This window comes from Vanacampus margaritifer, chromosome 19 (assembly GCF_051991255.1).
Source record: "Vanacampus margaritifer isolate UIUO_Vmar chromosome 19, RoL_Vmar_1.0, whole genome shotgun sequence".
NCBI lineage: Eukaryota > Metazoa > Chordata > Actinopteri > Syngnathiformes > Syngnathidae > Vanacampus > Vanacampus margaritifer.
In genome coordinates, this window is record NC_135450.1 from 1,170,001 (window position 1) to 1,190,000 (window position 20,000).

At 40.0% G+C, this 20,000-nt stretch overlaps 1 protein-coding gene across 4 annotated transcripts in view; it reads right to left on the bottom strand.

Moving 5' to 3' along the window:
- Positions 1 to 20,000, bottom strand: part of mdn1 (midasin AAA ATPase 1) — a 260,821-nt gene that overhangs the window by 204,794 nt on the left and 36,027 nt on the right. For all 4 annotated transcript variants that reach the window (XR_013289379.1, XM_077552191.1, XM_077552190.1 and 1 more), the window contains exons 10-15: positions 18,956 to 19,134; positions 17,801 to 17,882; positions 17,504 to 17,599; positions 3,612 to 3,724; positions 2,509 to 2,660; positions 1,810 to 1,870 (exon numbers count right to left, since the gene is read on the bottom strand). Coding sequence is in view for 3 of the 4 variants with exons in the window: in XM_077552191.1 (XP_077408317.1) it covers positions 1,810 to 1,870; positions 2,509 to 2,660; positions 3,612 to 3,724; positions 17,504 to 17,599; positions 17,801 to 17,882; positions 18,956 to 19,134 (683 nt within the window). In the remaining variant the exon portion in view is untranslated. The remainder of the gene's footprint in view (positions 1 to 1,809; positions 1,871 to 2,508; positions 2,661 to 3,611; positions 3,725 to 17,503; positions 17,600 to 17,800; positions 17,883 to 18,955; positions 19,135 to 20,000) is intronic.

The following is a 20,000-nucleotide window of genomic DNA, read 5'->3' on the forward strand; positions in this document are numbered from 1 at the left end:
ACATACATACATATATATACATACATACATATATATACATACATATATATACATACATATATATATATATACATACATATATATATATACACATACATATATATATATACATACATATATATATATACATACATATATATATATATACATACATACATACATATATATATATACATACATACATATATACATATATATATACATACATACATATATACATATATATATACATACATACATATATACATATATATATATATATATATACATACATATACACACACACACACACACACACAGACACACACACGCATATACACACAGACACACACACACATCTCAGTATTAGTCACGTGTAATTTTGGGGAAAATACAGGACTTGTGCTTGAGACCAATTCTGGCCACTCATGCTCAGTAATTACATTGTTACTGACACATTATTTTATGCCAGGATATCTGTATGGGATAATGAGAGCCTAGCAAAGAACGAACTTCATTGTTTGCATCAACCATTCAGTGTACAGTATATTATCTCAGTATCGTGAATAGTGGCTTAATTGCATAAGTTGTGTTTATATTTAACACAGACTGTTTTTTTTTTCTTGTGTGCTTTGCTTTCATTGCTCATTGTTTCATTGTTGATGGTTCTGACAACATGATGATGCAGACCAATCTTTGAGTAGCAAATTCATATTCACATTCTTACTGAGGAAATCTGTATTTAGAGTTTCTCCCACACTTATTTTATACTGATTGGCACAACGGTAGGCCATACACTGTGGTGTTTTCACCGTAGTGGAAGAAAATAACGTGAAAAGCACGCAGCAGTAAACTCAACGTATTCAATTTACTGTAGGTGTGGCAACGCAAGATGACCGCCGCAGGCTTCACTTTTCGCTTGGCATGAGCAGTCCATGTCATTTTTCATCCACCTCAGAGTCTGACATGGATCTTTTTTGAAACTTTGAGCCAGGACAGCATCGTAGCGTTTTCATTTCATTTTAACTCAAGAGCTATGGTTGTACACACGCGTTCAGGTAGGCTAACATTGAGCTAGGCGCTTACATCACATTTACACTAGCAGGCGGCTTGAATGACGCACTTCTCTCGGAAAGCACATATCTATATGACTACTGGAGTAATCGTGCACTTGGTGATGTATTGAGTACGGGGATCAAAATATGCATTGTCAAGCGTACCAGAACGTGGACAGTACGTTCTTTGCACATTGAGTGCCGGAGTTCCGTACCGGTCCGGCATTCCAGCCCATTTAAAACACAGGCTGCAATGTCTATAGTTTAGTCCTGTTGTGAATGAGTTCAAGAGTAGGGCTAATAGACATACAATTGTAATGAAATCAAGTTGACCATGGTGTCTACTTTGATGTTTTTGTTTAAAAAAAAAAAAAAAAAAGTTGGAATGGATGGATGGAATAGAAGAGTTCAGTTTAGATCACCACTAGCGACAAGAATTGTCTGGCAGTGACAGGATACAAGGCAATAAACGTATCACAGACAAAGGGATGCCATTCTATTCTTTGCTCTGGGCACATGGTCATTAATTTCAAGAAGTCCATTTGTGTAGATTGGTGTACAAACAACTATAAAACAGAATGTTCTTCACATTTCATTCTTGTAACTTGAAAACTGTTGATCACTCAGATGGCTATGGTGTGTTTAACTCCTAAGTTTTGTTTTGGAACCCAACAGATACGAATGACAAAAAGTAGTATGAAACTGATCAGTTAAATTAGGTTTGGTACCATACTTTTGGTGGAGAATGTCAACTACGGTAATAAGTGTAACTTACCCGCCAAGTAGGTCAGCAGTATCACTCTGTTGGTTCATGTTTACAACCATCAACTTATGCCCTGGAAGAAATATAAATCACAAATACAATACAATACTTGTATAAAAATGGTGGCGAGTCAAGGTAAGTACAATGCCAGGTTCTCCAGGTAGCCAGCAATATAGAACATTAGCTCACCACCCATCTCAAAGGTTCAAAGACTGGATGCAAAGTATTTTGGTGTTTTCATATTTAAATCAATTCAATGCTATCAAGACACGCTTATGAAACACAATGACTGGATTACGATTTGGTGAAGTTATATAATGTTCGATTACATTAGCTGTCACTTTACATACAGCAAACTGAAAAGGTTTCAGCTCTTCTTCAAATAAAAAATGTCAAGAAGCCATGGATAAGCACCTTGTATGAATGTGCACAAGTGACCAACCTCAGAAGCATTGACCGGATTTTGTTCTTGAATTTGGGGAAACTGAGCTCTACATGACATCTTTGCCCCAGGATAATATTGGTGCTTTTAAATACAATTACACATGTGCTTGTAACTCGTATAATATAAAATAAACACGTGACTCTTGCATGTTTTTTTTGTATTTTGTTTTGGTCAAAGCAGCTCGAATAGTGAAATAAGTTAATGTATGTTTTAAAAGTCAGGATGTTCGGCTGGTCTTCTGTCTATTTGTGAATCCAGTTCATTACCTGTAATTCTGGCCAGATGTTGTACAGTGGTTGTTTTTCCAGTCCCAGTTTCTCCCACTAACAGAACAGGCTCCTGTTTAGCAATACAAACGGCCAGTCGCTCCAGTAGAACAGCAGCTGGCCGAGTGGCAGCAAAGGACTGCTGAACATTGCTAATAAAAACAAATAAAAAAATTAAAAAAAAGATTACAATTATTCATATTAAAAGAAATATAACAATGTAAGTAGGTGATTTTGACAAATGTGGTGCCAATGATTTGGCTCAAAATGCATTGGCGGATGTGTTACAACACGTCTGTAATTCCCTCGAGCTTTTATGACCTTAGTCTACTAAAATTCCACTGTTTACAGGCATTTACATTTTTGGGTTTTCTAGCAGAGAATTAAGTTTTTGTGCTAAAATGAATTGAAAATTTGTTCAAAAATAAAATACCCATTTCAAAATTCGAGGTGGGCATCCGTGAATATTACGTCAGGACCATAAGGCGCATTTTAAAGTCTTAAATTTTCTCAAAAATTGACGGTGCGCCTAATAATGAGCCACACTTTTGTGTGCATCGAATTCCAAAAATCAAATGTTGTCGTGTAACTTCGGTAAGTGCTCTGCTTGACTGACTGTGTGGGAGGCTGGGAGCATTTCCCACCCACACATTGCTTATATACAGGAAAGGAGGGCCTGGGTGATGTCAAGTAAAAAGTTACGAGAACACGAAAGACTCAACTGAACTAAACTAACTTAACTAATAAACTGTATACCCTGCCTTTTTAAAAACATACGCTAGCGTGAAAGCATGCTACCATATGTTTTAAGACAGCATATTTTTTGCCATGCCTCCGGCCAATAAGCCTTGTGTGTGTAACAGAAATAGCACACGTAACAGACTGTTTGCAGAAACGTGTTTTATAAAATAAAAAAGAAAAAGAAGAAAAGAAAAAGGAAGCATCTACCAATCTGCACATACAATTTTGCCCAGGAAAAAGCTAATATTTGAAACAGGAATAATTAGCATCTGAGATTAGTAGTGAATTGTTTATTGATTCCTTATAGCATATGCATGGTCATAGGTGGTAAAAGGGGTTGGTGTGTCAATTGTCCCACTTACATACTCAGCTGCACTGTTTCAGTCTGTTTTCGAACTAGAGTCACTCTACCCACCAAGGCCTCATCATCAGTCAATGAGATGGTAGGCTGATACATCTGGCAGAAGTGCTGCACCTAGGAGCATGATTTAAAAAAAAGTGTTTCCATCAACGAATACATTCTAATGTTTAACAGAAACAAAATATCTTATTGAAAATGAATAAACTAAGGTGTTTTATTTATTCTGCTCAATTGTGATTTAAAAAAGAAAACAAGGTTTCAGGTCAATCCTGAATTTGGTTTGGCATCACCATTTTTACCTACGTGGACAAAATTGCTTTTGAATTGTGGTTCAACAGAATAATTTAAAAAACTAGAAAAATTCCCGCGGAAATTTTGAATGGGACTGCTGACTCTTGCAAGGTGGAAAGCATGCGCTGAACCGTTTGCCAAATGTTGGTGTACTTTACCTCTCAATCTGTGTCAAACCACTTTTCTAGGGTGGATATTGATACGTGCTTCGCAAGCAGCAGCGTAGCTAGCAGTCCCATAATAAGTATTGTTTGTAGTTTTAGTAATATTAATAGTAGTAAAATGGCCAAGATGGCCGCCGACCCAGGTGGGCGAGGGGGAGAGAGTCCTTGGCGTACCTAATCAATTGGCCAAGATGGCCGCTGACCCGGGTGGGCGAGGGGGAGAGAGTCCTTAAAGTACCTAAATAATTAGCCAAGATGGCCGCCGACCCGGGCAAGCGTAGTGGCAAGAATCCTGGGTGTACCTAATTAATTGGCCAAGATGGCCGCCGCCCTGGGCGAGAGGAGTGGCGAGAATCCTGGGTGTACCTAATTAATTGGCCAAGATGGCCGCCGCCCTGGGCGAGCGGAGTGGCGAGAATCCTGGGCGTACCTAATAAATTGGCCAAGATGGCCGCCGACCCGGGTGGGCGAGGGGGAGAGAGTCCTTGCCGTACCTAATTAATTGGCCAAAATGGCCGCCGCCCTGGGCTAGCAGAGTGGCGAGTATCCTGGGCGTACCTAATCAATTGGCCAAGATGGCCGCCCGTACGGCGGTTGCTATGCAGACGTGAGAGACCAGGCAGTATAGCTAAAAAAAGCACTATTTAAATAGCAGTCCATTCCATTGCCTTTAAAAAATAATAATAATAATCTTGTGTATGTTATTTTTTTTAAATGTATTTTATTTATTTTATGAGCTGAACAGTTTAAAATTTAAACGATTGAAATCGGTCAAGAAATGAGGAAGTTAACCATATTCAACAAAGGAAAAGTATCACACTGTCCCTTTAATAAAAATTTACACATTTGATTAGAACTTGTTGGAAACATTTGAATTCACGCACCCACATTCTATTGATATTGTATGAGATACGCACACCTCGAACAAAAGCTTCTCACGACTTAACGGTTCAAGTTGCAGATTCCAGAAATGGCTCGTTAGAACGGCAAGGGTTTGGGGAACGCGAGCATGTTTTCATTTTTTTAATCGGATGAAAAATGACCAAATGAGAGCAGGTTGAAAACTTATGATTTATCAGAAATGAAGAGGAAAAAGTCACCCAAATTAACATGGAAAAGATAGGCGCGTTCGTCCGACTTCTCCGCGCTTAAGTTGAAAATTAAGGTACTAAATGACACCTTAGCCAAATAAAAGTTAGTTTGTCTGAAAGAAGACACTCGTGACTACAAAATGTGAGAATTTGACGTCTAGTGACAAAAGATTGTGGCCATGGTGACGAGTTGAAGTGAAATTTTTTCAAATACATTATTTGGTTCCCGGCACTGGATGGCTAATTAGCCAACAGAGTGTGTGAGAAAGCTAATTCAGTCACTGTCTTTGAACCCGCACAGGGGGGGGAGCTTTCATTCCTTAAAAAAGATTTCGACACTGAGCTAAAGATGGGAAAAATTCCTACAAAATGAGCTAAAATTCGTATCGGTCGGATAACGTATGCGCGCGCAGCGTGTCATGGAAAAAGGTGCTTGATGTGTGATCTTCTCTTCCCTTTTCCCATTCATTCCCAATGGGGAGTTAATTTGGGAGTTTTTTGGGAATAGCGTCGCCATGGTAACTGGGAATTCTTAGAAAAATAATAGCGCAGCGAGTCAGATCGAGCCGCATCGTTGCTCCGCAAGCAGTCCCATAATAACTAGAAAAATTCCCGCGGAAATTTTGAATGGGACTGCTGACTCTTTGGTAATGAGCTGAACAGTTTAAAATTTAAACGACTGGAATCGGTCAAGAAATGTGGAAGTTAACCATAATGAACATCAACTAAAAGTATCTCACTGTCCCTGAAAATGTATTTCAAAAAATGTAAATGAGCTGAACAGTTTAAAATTTAAATGACTGGAATCGGTCAAGAAATGTGGAAGTTAACCATAATCTAAAAATATGTCACTGTCACTTTAAGAGCGCACACCCATTTTTGACTTGGAGCCGTCACGCGCCCCACATTCCATTGAGATTGCATGAGAGAAGCACCCCTTCAACAAAAGCCTCTCACGACTTAACGGTTGAAGATACAGATTCAAGAAATGGCTCGTTAGAACGGCAAGGGTTTGGGGAACACGAGTATGTTCTCATTGTCTTAATCGGATAAAAAATGACCAAATGAGAGCAGGTTGAAAGCTTATGATTTATCAGAAATGGAGAGAGGAAGGCGCCTGAAATTAACATGTAAAAGACAGGCGAATGAGTCCGACTTCTCTTGCTTAAGGTGAAAATAAAGGTACTAAATGACACCTTAGCCAAATAAAAGTCAGTTTGTCTGAAAGAAGACACTCGTGACTACAAAATGTGAGAATTTGATGTCTAGTGAGCGAAGATTGTGGCCATGGTGACGAGTTGAAGTGAAACTTTTCCAAATAGAAGTAGACTTTTCTTTGTTCCCGCCACTCTAAACAGAGTGTGTTAAAATGCTCTATCACTCACTGTCTTTGAACCCGCACAGGGGGGAGAGCTTTCATTCCTTAAAAAAGATTTCGACACTGAGCTAAAGATGGGAAAAATTCCTACAAAATGAGCTAAAATTCGTATCGGTCGGATAACGTATGCGTGCGCAGCGTGTCTTGGAAAAAGGTGCTTGATGTGTGATTTTTTCTTTCCATTTCCCATTCATTCCTATGGCACTTTTTGGGGTATTGCGTCGCCATGGTAAGTGGGAATTCCTAGAAAAATAATGCCGCACCGAGTCCGATCGAGCCGCATCGTTTGATACCTCATTTGTCCCGGTGCGATCTACGATCTAGAAAAATTCCCGCGAAATTTTGAATGGGACTGCTGACTCTTTGGTAATGAGCTGAACAGTTTAAAATTTAAACCACTGGAATCGGTCAAGAAATGTGGAATTGCTGACTCTTGCAAGGTGGAAACACGCATGTATGTAGTACTTGTAGACATAGTAGTAGTAGTATAGTAGTAAGTAAGTACAAACAGAAGTAGTAGTATTAGTAGTACTTGTAGTAATTTTAGTAGTAGTCAATTGGCTAAGATGGCCGCCGACCCGAGTGGGCGAGGGGGAGAGAGTCCTTGCCGTACCTAATTAATTGGCCAAGATGGCCGCCGCCCTGGGTGGGCAGAAAGGCGGTAATCCAGGGTGTACCTAATTAATTGGCTAAAATGGCCGCCGCCCTGGGCGAGCGGAGTGGCGAGAATCCTGGGCGTACCTAATAAATTGGCCAAGATGGCCGCCGACCCGGGTGGGCAAGGGGGAGAGAGTCCTTGCCGTACCTAATTAATTGGCTAAAATGGCGGCCGCCCTGGGCGAGCGGAGTGGCGGGAATCCTGGGTGTACCTAATTAATTGGCCAAGATGGCCGCCGCCCTGGGCGAGCAGAGTGGCGAGAATCCTGGGTGTACCTAATCAATTGGCCAAGATGGCCTCCGCCCTGGGTGGGCGGAGGGGAGCGAATCCTTGGTGTACCTAATTAATTGGCCAAGATGGCCGCCCCCCTGGGTGGGCAGAGTGGCGATAATCCAGGGTGTACCTAATCAATTGCCAATCCATTACATTTAATAGAAAAAATAAAAATAATAATAATAATGTGTTATTTTTGAAAATGTATTTTAAAAAATGGAAATGAGCTGAACAGTTTAAAATTCAAACGATTGAAATCGGTCAAGAAATGTGGAAGTTAGGTATAATCACCATAAAGTAAAAGTATCTTACTGTCCCTTTAAGAAACATGCACATTGACGCACACGCATTGGACTAACACGTTGGAGAGACGTCACGCACCAAGCCTCTCACGACTTAACGGTTCAAGATGCTTAAGGTGAAAATAAAGGTACTAAATGACACCGTAGCCAAATAAAAGTTAATTTGTCTGAAAGAAGACACTCATGACTACAAAATGTGAGAATTTGATGTCTAGTGAGCAAAGATTGTGGCCATGGTGACGAGTTGAAGTGACGTCACGCACCCACATTGCATTGAGATTGAATGAGAGACGCACACCTCAACTCTTCAAGATACAGATTCAAGAAATGGCTCGTTAGAACGGCAAGGGTTTGGGGAACACGAGCATGTTCTCATTTTTTTAATCGGATGAAAAATGACCAAATGAGAGCAGGTTGAAAACTTATGATTTATCCGAAATGAAGAGGAAAAAGTCGCCCAAATTAACATGGGAGAGATAGGCGAGAGAGTCCAACTTCTACTCGCTTAAAGGGAAAATAAAGGTACTAAATGACACCTGAGCCAAATAAAAGTTAGTTTGTCTGAAAGAAGACACTCGTGACTACAAAATGTGAGAATTTGACGTCTAGTGACAAAAGATTGTGGCCATGGCGACGAGTTGAAGTGAATTTTTTTCAATTTGTTTGATTATTTGGTTCCCGGCACTGTTAGGCTAATTAGCCAACAGAGTGTGTGAGAAAGCTACTTCACTCACTGTCTTTGAACCCGCACAGTGGGGAGAGCTTTCATTCCTTAAAAAAGATTCCTACAAAATGAGCTAAAATTCGTATCGGTCGGATAACGGATGCGCGCGCAGCGTGTCTTGGAAAAAGGTGCTTGATGTGTGATTTTGTCTTCCCTTTTCCAATTCATTCCCAATGGGGAGTTAATTTGGGAGTTTTTTGGGAATAGCGTCGCCATGGTAACTGGGAATTCTTAGAAAAATAACAGCGCAGCGAGTCAGATCGAGCCGCATCGTTTGATACCTCATTTGTGCCGGTGCGATCTACGGTACGGGCCACACTTAAGCGGAAAAATCGTGGAAGGATGATATAATAATAAAAAAAATAAACCACTGTCCTAGGTAGAATTACAATATGTGCCTGCTTGCTTCGCAAGCAGTCCCATAATAATAAACCCTTTTTTCTAGGAATAGTAATATGTGCTGCTTGCTTGCTACGCTCAGCAGTCCCATAATAATAATAAGCCCATTTTTCTAGGATAGTAATATGTGCTGCTTGCTTCACTCAGCAGTCCCATAATAAACCACTGTCCTAGGTAGAATAACAATATGTGTTCCCCCTGTCCTAGGTAGAATAACAATATGGGCCTGCTTGCTTCGCTGCTGCTTGCTACGCAAGCAGTCCCATAATTAAACAAATCCAACCATCATTTTTTTTTTTTTAATAAAAAGTGAGTATGTGTGGACATGCAGCTTGTTTTTGCTCTGTACTTGGCTATCCAGTAGCGCCCGTCCATCCATGGCTGTACTCGGTCCAAATCATCACGCGTTACTGAACGCATCCGATCTATACGTCGTCAAAAGTCCGATATGTGCTCTGTGCGGGAGGGGGAGAGTTTTGGGAAGGGAGACTACTGACATTTGTCTGTGAAATTGCCAAGCAGTTTTGAGTAATGGTGTTAACTTTATACAGTATTGAAACCCCCTATTTGCTTTAGCAATTGAGCCACTTGCAGTTTTGATTCGTGACAGCATACATGGCATCCGTAGGGGTGGATTTGAACATCGGGTCTCGCTTTATGCGGATGATCTGTTAGTGTATGTTTCTGACCCACTTAGGTTATTACCGGTTATAGTCCAGACTTTGGAGGATTTCGGAAAACTGTCCGGTTATAAAATAAATTTAAATAAGAGTGAACTATTTTGGATTAACGACAGGGCAGTCGAACTTAATTATGATGGCTTTCCACTTAAGAAGGTGAATGAACAATTTGTATATCTTGGCATGTGTCACTCGATATTTTCAGAACTTTTTCAAAGCAAATTTTCTCCCACTGCTGGAGCGGTCGAAACGTCTTCTATCCAAGTGGTCCCCATTGTTACTTTCCCTATTGGGATGAATTTAACTGTGAAAATTATGTTGCTCCCTAAATTTTTGTAATTCTTCCAGTGCCTTCCCATTATGATCTCTAAATAATTTTTCAAATCTCTGGACTAATTAATTTTGTCCTTTATTTGGAGTGGCAAACAACCCAGATTAAGAAGGATTTATCTTCAACGACCAAGGCAGTTGGGTGGATTCATCCGGGGTCTGCTTTATTGGTGGCATTTTCATTTGGAGCCTTTGCCTCCAGTATGGGTAGCTATGGAAGCTCATACTGGGTGTACTGGAACTTCTTTACCTGCTCTGTTAGGTTCTCCCCTTCCAATCACATGTTCGGTTCCATTCGGCGGCCCAGTTGTAAAACAATCTTTAAAAATGTGGTCGCAATTCAGGAAGACCGGTGGTCTCCAGGCTTTCTCACTCTTGAGTCCTATTGCAGCTAATCATTTATTCGCTCCATCAGCTGGTTTTCGTGTCTGGCATGAGAGAGGTGTGAGAAACTTTGCAGATTTTTACTCAAACAATACTTTTTCTAGCTTTTTTGAGTTAAGAGAAAAATTTTGACTTCCACCAACACATTATTTTAGGTTTCTGCGGGTTAGGCATTATGTGCAAACTTTGACATCACATTTTCCCCGTAAGCCTCCAGACAATCCCCTTGATGCTTTCTTATCTGTTTTTATTATGCAAATTACATTGTCCGTCTTTGGCTGCTATTAAAGCTGTCTGGGAGCAGGATTTGCAGTTCACACATATGGTGTGGGATTCCGTTCTGAATAATGTGCACTCATCCTCTATGTGCGCTCGCCATGTACTTATTCAATTTAAAGTTGGCCATCGAGTTAATTTTTCTAAGGCCAAATTGGCACATATCTATCCCCATGTGCACCCCACATGTGACAGATGTCTGGGCGGACCAGCTAACCTAATCCATATGTTTTGGTCGTGTCCCTCTCTTGATACTTTTTGGAAATTGGTCTTCCGCACTTTATCAGAGGTCCTATTCTGTGTCATTGAGCTGAATCCCCTGACCGCTGTCTTTGGAGTTGCCCCAAACCTGGACCTGACGTGTATTTTACAAAAACTGCTCTCATTTTTTACCTGAATTGCCAGAAGAGCTATCTTGTTGCGATGGAAGGACCCGGCTCCTCCTATTCATGCGCACTGGATAATGGATATAATGCTGTGTATGGACTAGGAAAAAATTAGATTCACCATCCGAGGATCGGCATATGGGTATTACAAGGCTTGGCGCCCCTTCTTGACTTTCTTTGAGAAACCAACTACTATTGTCTTTGAGTAGAACATATTCCCATATTTACTTACTTATTTGCTTTTCTTTTTCTTTTGATATGTTTGGATGTTATATTTTATGGCTTTAGTTTATTTTTGGACTATGTTGTTTTTGTGACATTCTACCTGCTTGCATAAATATGTACAGTGGAACCTCGGAGTTTGAACGTCTCGGAACTCGTACAATTCGGACTACAACAAAAAAACTGAGTAAAAAATGCCTGAGTTTGAACTCATTTTCGGAGTTCGAACACCCAAGCAAAGCAAGCTAAGTCGAACATACCAAACGGGTAGCCGAGTGAAGCCGAGCAATGCCGAATGCTCACGTTGCGGTAGTTGAGACGATGCACTGCTCATTTCCAGTCAGATCGTGAATACTCCCGGAGGTGCTCCATCCTCGCGAGTGCATTTTGATTTTTCCACGACAATTTTCTTTGCCATGGGCTCAAAGAAAGACAACAGTGCCAGTGACAGCAGAACAAAACATACAGTGCTACGAACCACAGTGGAATTAGGAAGGAGATTATCGCGCCTTTGTAACTACCATGACTACTTCTGTAAATAGCTGTTCAACAACGTGCTTGACGTTAAACAACGTACGCAAGGACCGCATAGCAGTCTAACAATATGCCCAATGTAAAATACACAAAGTCAACACTGAACTAAAGATAGCATTAACATAGCATTTATCATCCACTGATGCCATCACACCACAACAGGTAAGGTTGTTTGTTTTTTTTAAATACTGTACTGTAAATGTAGAAAACAAATAGAAATTAAAATAGGAATTTTCTGTTTTTGGAGGTTGGGAACGGATTTGCATTATTTCCTGCGGGAAAAAAATGTTTCCGAGGTTGAACAATTTGGACAGAACACTTTGCAGGAACGAATTATTTACTTCAAACTCCAAAGTACCACTGTATATATTTTGTATCCAAGTACATACTGTATATGTTCTAATACGTACAGGTTTTTTTCCCCTCCCTCGTGTGTGTGTTTGCTGTCTGGGGATTTTCTTTGTGTTGGTAGAAAACTGTTAATAATACATTATTCTGTGCCATATTTGTAATAGTTGTTTTGAAAAAATTAAGAAAAAGACGTTTGAAAGAAAATAATTTGCATATGCCACTGACAGTCACTTGCCTCATTGGCTTGGCTGGAGGTAAAACATTGCGAGTTGGAACCATGTGTGTAAGCACAGCCATGTGGCGTCATATAGCACGTCACTCGATGTCTGCTATTTGCGCATGCATGTCACATCACAAGCATGTTACGTTCACATTAGAAGTTGCATTTATTTTTGTAATGTGAACGAGTACATAAAAAGTTCGGACTTAACAAAAAAATCCAAATTGTTCATCATGCCCTGCAATGTGAACATGACCTAAGACCCACATGACTGGTGCCAACCTCCCTGGACGTGACCACAGAAGAAAAATTAATGACAAATCAAAGCGACGGATAATATGAATGGCAACAAGAAAGCTTTCAAAGAAAATAAAAGTAAACGCCACAGTCAAGGTACATTAGTGCCTGTTCGCACCGTCCTTTAACTCTTTCACTGCCACTGACGTTTAAAGACGTCAAGTAAAAACCTACGCTTCACTGCCAATGACGTCAAAAGACGTCACCCAATGATTTTTATTTTTTTTTTTGGAACGGGCAGAGGAAACCCTTCCGCATGTCTGGTGAAAGTTTCAAGTCTGTCTGTTGTGCCCAATGACTATTTTTGGCCCCTAGAGGGCAGCGATGACTCTCTTTTGACAAGATCGGGTGGGCGTCAGTAGAGGCGGAGCTAGAGCGTCGAGCAGGAGATGAGAATGGAAGACAAAGGAAAAATGGCGGCCGGTCGCGAGGAGCTCACACCCGAGACGTTTTTTTCAAAGACCAAAAGCATCGCTGAAAAAGCACATTGTTGACGACGATGATCATCATTGATGATGAAGATGAGGGTGACTCCGTGGTTGGAAAGCATTGACGCAGCAGTAGAAGACGTTAGATGGAGCTAGATGGAGGAGGGAACGGGCAATGGCGAGCGTTTGCAAGCAGCTCTACACTTACAGGACGAAAGGCATCGACCAACGTTAAAATAGTACATTGATGACGACGGTGATCATCCTCGATGATGATGAAGGTGAATCCGAGCTTGACGGCGAAATTGGAACCGCTGACACGGCGGCTATGACGGTGTCGTAACGCGGAGCGCAACCGAGCACGCACAGGCGGACGTTCGATCGGACGACGGAGAGTGCCCCGAGTCCAATGCATATTCGTCGGAGGAGTGTGTACAGTCTGCTACTTGCTTTTTATTCCCCGAAAAAAAAGGCCGTCAAGAAAGTGTAACGTTTGCACGCAAAACGGACCAATGTGAAAGTGAAAGTAAACTGTTGTGCGAGTCCTGGCGTCTCCTTGCACGCAGGAGAGCGTTACAAAAGGAAAAACTGTATTTGAAACATCCACATAATTGTAAGTAGTACCACAGTTGCACACATTTGTAAATAGTTTGCGAATTTGTTTTGTCAAATTGTTACACTGTTGAATGGAAATAAACGTATTTTGCAATCAAAAAACACTTTTTCATTGTTGGTGAAAGCGTTTTACAGAAGTAAAGCACTATTTAGGTGTTTGTGGCATCATTCATGGACAAAAAGAAGTGTACAATTCACTAGAGTGCATGAAATAACATCGTTTCACAAAAAGCTCTTTTTCTCCGTTTTTTGTTTCAAAAGAGAGAATTTCGGTGAAAGTAACCATTTTCTATTGTTGATTACTGAAGAACGGAATAAGGTAAAAACAAACTTTTTTTTCTGATGAAAGCTGAGAGTCCAATCTTTCATTTGGTAGTATGTGTGTTTCCATAGTCCAAACACAACATTTTCTGTGGACCTTGAAAGATCACTCAAAATGCTTAAATCGGCTGGCAGTGGGGACAACCCGTTTCTGAAAACGTCTGGCAGTGAAAGAGTTAATATTTGAGTTGAAGTGGACGTCATGGGAGATGACCAAGGAGGTCAATGTGAAAAACTGCATGCTGACAAGCCACAAAGCTTCTGGGAGAATATCCAATGGACAAATGAGACAAAACTTGAACTTTTTGACAAAACACATCAGCTCTATACTAAGACACGTAGTAAAGTAAACATACCAAGAACAGAAAGATTTTGGTCAAGGCCTGTTACATACTACAATTCAAAACAATATTTGATTTTAACTGCTTAATTTTCATTGAATTTGTATTTATTATGGGACTGCTTGCGGAGCAGCAGTTTCGAAGCAAGCAGGCACATATTGTTATTCTACCTAGGACAGTGGTTTATTTTTTTTATTATTATATCATCCTTCCACGATTTTTCCGCTAAAATGTGGCCCGTACCGTAGATCGCACCGGGACAAATGAGGTATCAAACGATGCAGCTCGATCGGACTCGGTGCGGCATTATTTTTCTAGGAATTCCCACTTACCATGACGACGCAATACCCCAAAAACTACCCCAAAAAGTGCCATAGGAATGAATGGGAAATGGAAAGAAAAAAATCACACATCAAGCACCTTTTTCCAAGACACGCTGTGCACGCATACGTTATCCGACCGATACGAATTGTAGCTCATTTTGTAGGAATTTTTCCCATCTTTAGCTCAGTGTCGAAATTTTTTTTAAGGAATGAAAGCTCTCCCCTCTGTGCGGGTTCAAAGACAGTGAGTCATATAGCATTTTAACACACACTGTTTTAGCAATTAGCCAGAGTGCCGGGAACCAACAAATCTCTTGCCAAAAGTCAAAAGTTTCACTTCAACTCGTCACCATGGCCACAATCTTTTGTCACTAGATGTCAAATTCTCACATTTTGTAGTCACGAGTGTCTTCTTTCAGACAAACTAACTTTTATTTGGCTAAGGTGTCATTTAGTACCTTTATTTTCCCTTTAAGCGAGTAGAAGTTGGACTCTCTCGCCTATCTCTCCCATGTTAATTTGGGCGACTTTTTCCTCTTCATTTCGGATAAATCATAAGTTTTCAACCTGCTCTCATTTGGTCATTTTTCATCCGATTAAAAAAATGAGAACATGCTCGTGTTCCCCAAACCCTTGCCGTTCTAACGAGCCATTTCTTGAATCTGTATCTTGAAGAGTTAAGTCGTGGGAGGCTCTGCTTTGAGGTGTGCGTCTCATTCAATCTCAATGCAATGTGGGTGCGTGACGTCACTTCAACTCGTCACCATGACCACAATCTTTGCTCACTAGACATCAAAATCTCACATTTTGTAGTCACGAGTGTCTTCTTTCAGACAACCTAACTTTTATTTGGCTAAGGTGTCATTTAGTACCTTTATTTTCACCTTAAGCAAGAGAAGTCGGACTCATTCGCCTGTCTTTTACATGTTAATTTCAGGCGCCTTCCTCTCTCCATTTCTGATAAATCATAAGTTTTCAACCTGCTCTCATTTGGTCATTTTTTATCCGATTAAGAAAATGAGAACATGCTCGTGTTCCCCAAACCCTTGCCGTTCTAACGAGTCATTTCTTGACTCTGTATCTTCAACCGTTAAGTCGTGAGAGGCTTTTGTTGAAGGGGTGCTTCTCTCATGCAATCTCAATGGAACGTGGGGCGCGTGACGGCTCCAAGTCAAAAATGTATGTGCGCTCTTAAAGTGACAGTGACATATTTTTAGATTATGGTTAACTTCCACATTTCTTGACCGATTCCAGTCATTTAAATTTTAAACTGTTCAGCTCATTTACATTTTTTGAAATACATTTTCAGGGACAGTGAGATACTTTTAGTTGATGTTCATTATGGTTAACTTCCACATTTCTTGACCGATTCCAGTCATTTAAATTTTAAACTGTTCAGCTCATTACCAAAGAGTCAGCAGTCCCATTCAAAATTTCAGCGGGAATTTTTCTACTATTATCGTTTTTTTCTTTCCTTCAATTCAAAGATATGAATTACATTTAGGAAATAGTGAAATGTTTTTGCAAATTAGACATGGAATATTCACACACAAAAAAAGGAGAAAGTCAACAGGAGGAGGGGGGGGTGACGTTTAACCTGGCGGTGGGTAAGAAAAGCCTGGTCACCAGGCTTATAAAACACTGGGGAAACATATATTCCAACCTTTTTTCTTTTACATTGTGTGATCCCCGCCCCCCCCTTAATATAATTGTTGCCTTTCCCCGCTAACTAGTATGGAGCGACAATGGGATGATCTGACCCAGAACTGGGTCTACTCTCCACTCAAGGAAGTACACATGGACAGTACTGAGTAATTTGCATAGCCAACCAAGTTACCTGTGGCAAGAAGGTGAGTTGTAAACCTTGTGGTTGAATATGGAGGAGACTGCCTCACCTGTTTCAGTTTTTATTGTATTTGCAAAAAGCCATAAACAGCCCTAACATTTAGAAAATGCAAAGTCAATCTGTTTTGAAAAAAAGGAAGTACAGACTAGAGCAGTGGTGTCCAAACTCGGTCCTCAAGGGCCGGAGTCCTGCAGGTTTGGGATGTTTCCCTGCTCCAATGAACAGGATTGTTATCAAACTTATGCAAAGCTTGCGGATGAGCTTTAGGTGTGTTAGAGAAGGGAAACATCCAAAACCTGCAGGACTCTGGCCCTCGAGGGCGTGGTTAGACACCACTGGACTAGAGGATATAATCTGTGGCGTTTTGTCTGGAGGAACCAGTGACGCAACCCCACCAATCACAACCCTGATAAATCTAGAGATTGACAGAGCTCAGTTCATGAACCGTGCCTGTATACATGTGCCCAGTGAGTGTCAGTGAGAACCTTTTTCTATTCAGCTAAGTGGAAGATTGTTAGTGTTCAGCCAAGAAGTATGCCTCCTAATTATACAAAGAAAAAGTCACACACTTTAAGAAATGGATGACTTTTCTTTGCTGCCTTTTATGTACGTTGTAAAACCACAACACTATACAGCATGACTCAAAAGTTTGCACTTCCCAGCAAGTCAAAACGCTAACAAAAGAGATACCGCAGTGCTGAGGGTCACATGACACTGACATAGGTCATCATTCACAGAAGTCACAATATAGCATACAGTACTGTACATCACAAACCATGTACTTTATGTTACGAGTGAATCTGCTTGACGTTACAAGCAATAGTTACAGACTTGAGAATTTGCATACCATTGCTCTGCGTTATCAGCTGTGCCTGGACTACCATGCTTGAAGAAATACCTTGTCTCTCAAAGGTTAGAGGGACTGTATGAATGGTAATGAAATGAATTTCATTAAAGCAATGCATCATTAAATCAATATATTATTATTTATGCTTTATTACTCAAAGTTTTGGTAACCCATGCTTGTTGACATCTGTTTTTTTAGACTGCTTGAAATACCTTTTCTTTGGAGATATTGAGCTTGCTTCCAATTATCTCAGCCATCCGCAGTTGGCTTTCAGGATGAGACATCATTGTTGTGAAGCAGTCAAGAGCCTGATAGAAATAGATTAAAAAGACGTTTTCATACATGGAAGGTAAATCACAAGCAAGTTTTAATCTTTTTTTTCTTATTTACATTCCAATTAAAAGATGTTTGGGAAAGAGGCTTTGACAGTCTAAGGATAAAAAAAAACAAAAACATTTAAGCTTTCTGTAAATTATGATACGTTAAAAACACTGCCAAAAGTCCCTTGCCTCTTGAAACACATGATGGGCAGTGGTTGAAGAAGTGCTGTTAAAGTTGACGCTGATCCTCTCACACCATTTCAGCAAATCTCTAAGGAATGAAGAAGACACAAAAACTGACAAAGCAATCCATATTGTTTACATAATAGATGGTACACACTTGTATAATCATTAAAACGATAGTCAATGTATTAAAGCTGCTCAATGTAGGAAATTGAATTTTGGATCACTACTGCCACGTGTGGCCAAAAAATTTAACCGCACACTCCCTTCTTCAAGTACATACTGCGCTGCGCGCATGATGTCACATCCGCAGAGAGAGGGTGGGAAATTCAAACCTGAATCCAGTCTGAAAACTATTGGCCAAAGGCTTGCAGGAGTAGCCACTGTGAACAGCTAAGGTGTTAATCTGTTAATTACAAGATGTTTGAGTCATAAAGGCTAAGATATTTTTTGGGTGAAATTGCTCCATAAAGCAGCTTTAAAAAAAAATGCTGCAACAAATTATGTATCGTTTAGGATGTGCACAGTGCACACTTATGCAACCATCATATTGTACATTTTATTTTATGAACTCTGCAAAGCTGGAAAAAAAGCACAAATAAATTACAGTCGCCAAGCATGCCAACTAACTCACTGTGAAGAAAAAAACAAACATATAAAAATATATATATTATTCTATTGTACCACAAACAATATAGCAGCGATTGTAAAGGAAAATCTGTATTCACCGGGCTGTTGTAACTGTATTTCTCAATCAGCAGACAATAGAAAGACTAAATAGGCAACACGAAAACAATGACTGGATATTGGGTAGGCTGCTAGCATTGATAGCTCTATTTAACAGTGAACACAAATTTCATGTATCCACTTCAGTAACAGAAAGACGTCTGATGCTTCACTTTAACCCTACCTAAACCCGAGTGCGTATTTTTTGTGTGGTCACTACCTATAAAACTAGACACCATGCTTGACAAAGTTAACACGTATTGTCATCGTGGACTTACAGTAACAAAAGAAGAGTTCTTAAAAAAAAAACACGTTACCATTACATTTTAATATAGAGTAAATATTAACGTATAACGTAACGTGCATTTGTGTGTGTAACATGCATACAGGATAAAAATCTTTAGGCAGGGCTTTATAAACTGTGACTAGCTGCACCTTAAGGATAATGCTCTACCCTCCAGCTGAGTGGAGCTCTCCTGAGACTTGTCCTGCTGGTTTTCAATAGGGCTTTGGGAAAATGACACGTCCAAATGTCTTTCCCCAGTGAGGTGGCAGTAGATATCCAACAGACGATCTGCCACCATTGTCAGCATTGGGTACTTGCTAATAACCACCTAAAAACACAAAACAGATCAAATAAAATGCATGTCATTCCTATAACACTGCGTGAAGCTGGATGAAACAATTCTAACAATAATGGATACCAGTTTAACATTGGACAAAAATATTACAAAACTAAAGTTGAAATGTTCAAGGCTCCTAAATATCTCTTTCACTGCCAAACGTTATCCAAAAGACAATCCCTACAGTGCCAGCCGATTTCGAACATTTTCACTCATCTTTCAAGGTTAAAAAAAAATAAAAATTCCCCAACTTCAGTTTCACAAATAGTCATTGTCCAATAATGTAACATCCATTTATTAAATGTCATTTCACACATAGTTTTTTCTATATTAATCCATATTTTGCTAGGAGCACTTTTTTAAACTTCAATTTAATTTAATAATCATTATCTAATTATTTAATATTAATTGTCTTTTAAGCTTTAAACAAAAATGCACTAAAATGTAAAAATAAGGACAGGGATATGTAGACAGCATTAGTAGACACTCGTTTTTAAGGTTGATCAGCAAAAAAAAAAAAAAGTTGATTAAGTGTTGCGTACCCATTAATAACCCATTTAAATCATGTATCACAGATTAATACACTGCACTTATCTTCCAACACAAGCTGACTGCAATCATATATCAGCTGTGTTGGAGAAGGGAAACACCTGAAAACCTGCAGGACTCCGACCCTCGAGTTTGCCCACCCCTGCACTAGTCATCTGCTTAGCCATGATAACCAATACTGGGGTTCCCGAGCATTTCACCCAATGGTAACATATAGACTGAACAAAAAGGGGTCCAAGGACTGACCCTTGAGGGCCCCCACGTCATGGCCATTTGATCAGATTCAAAATTTCTAATGGTCACAAAAC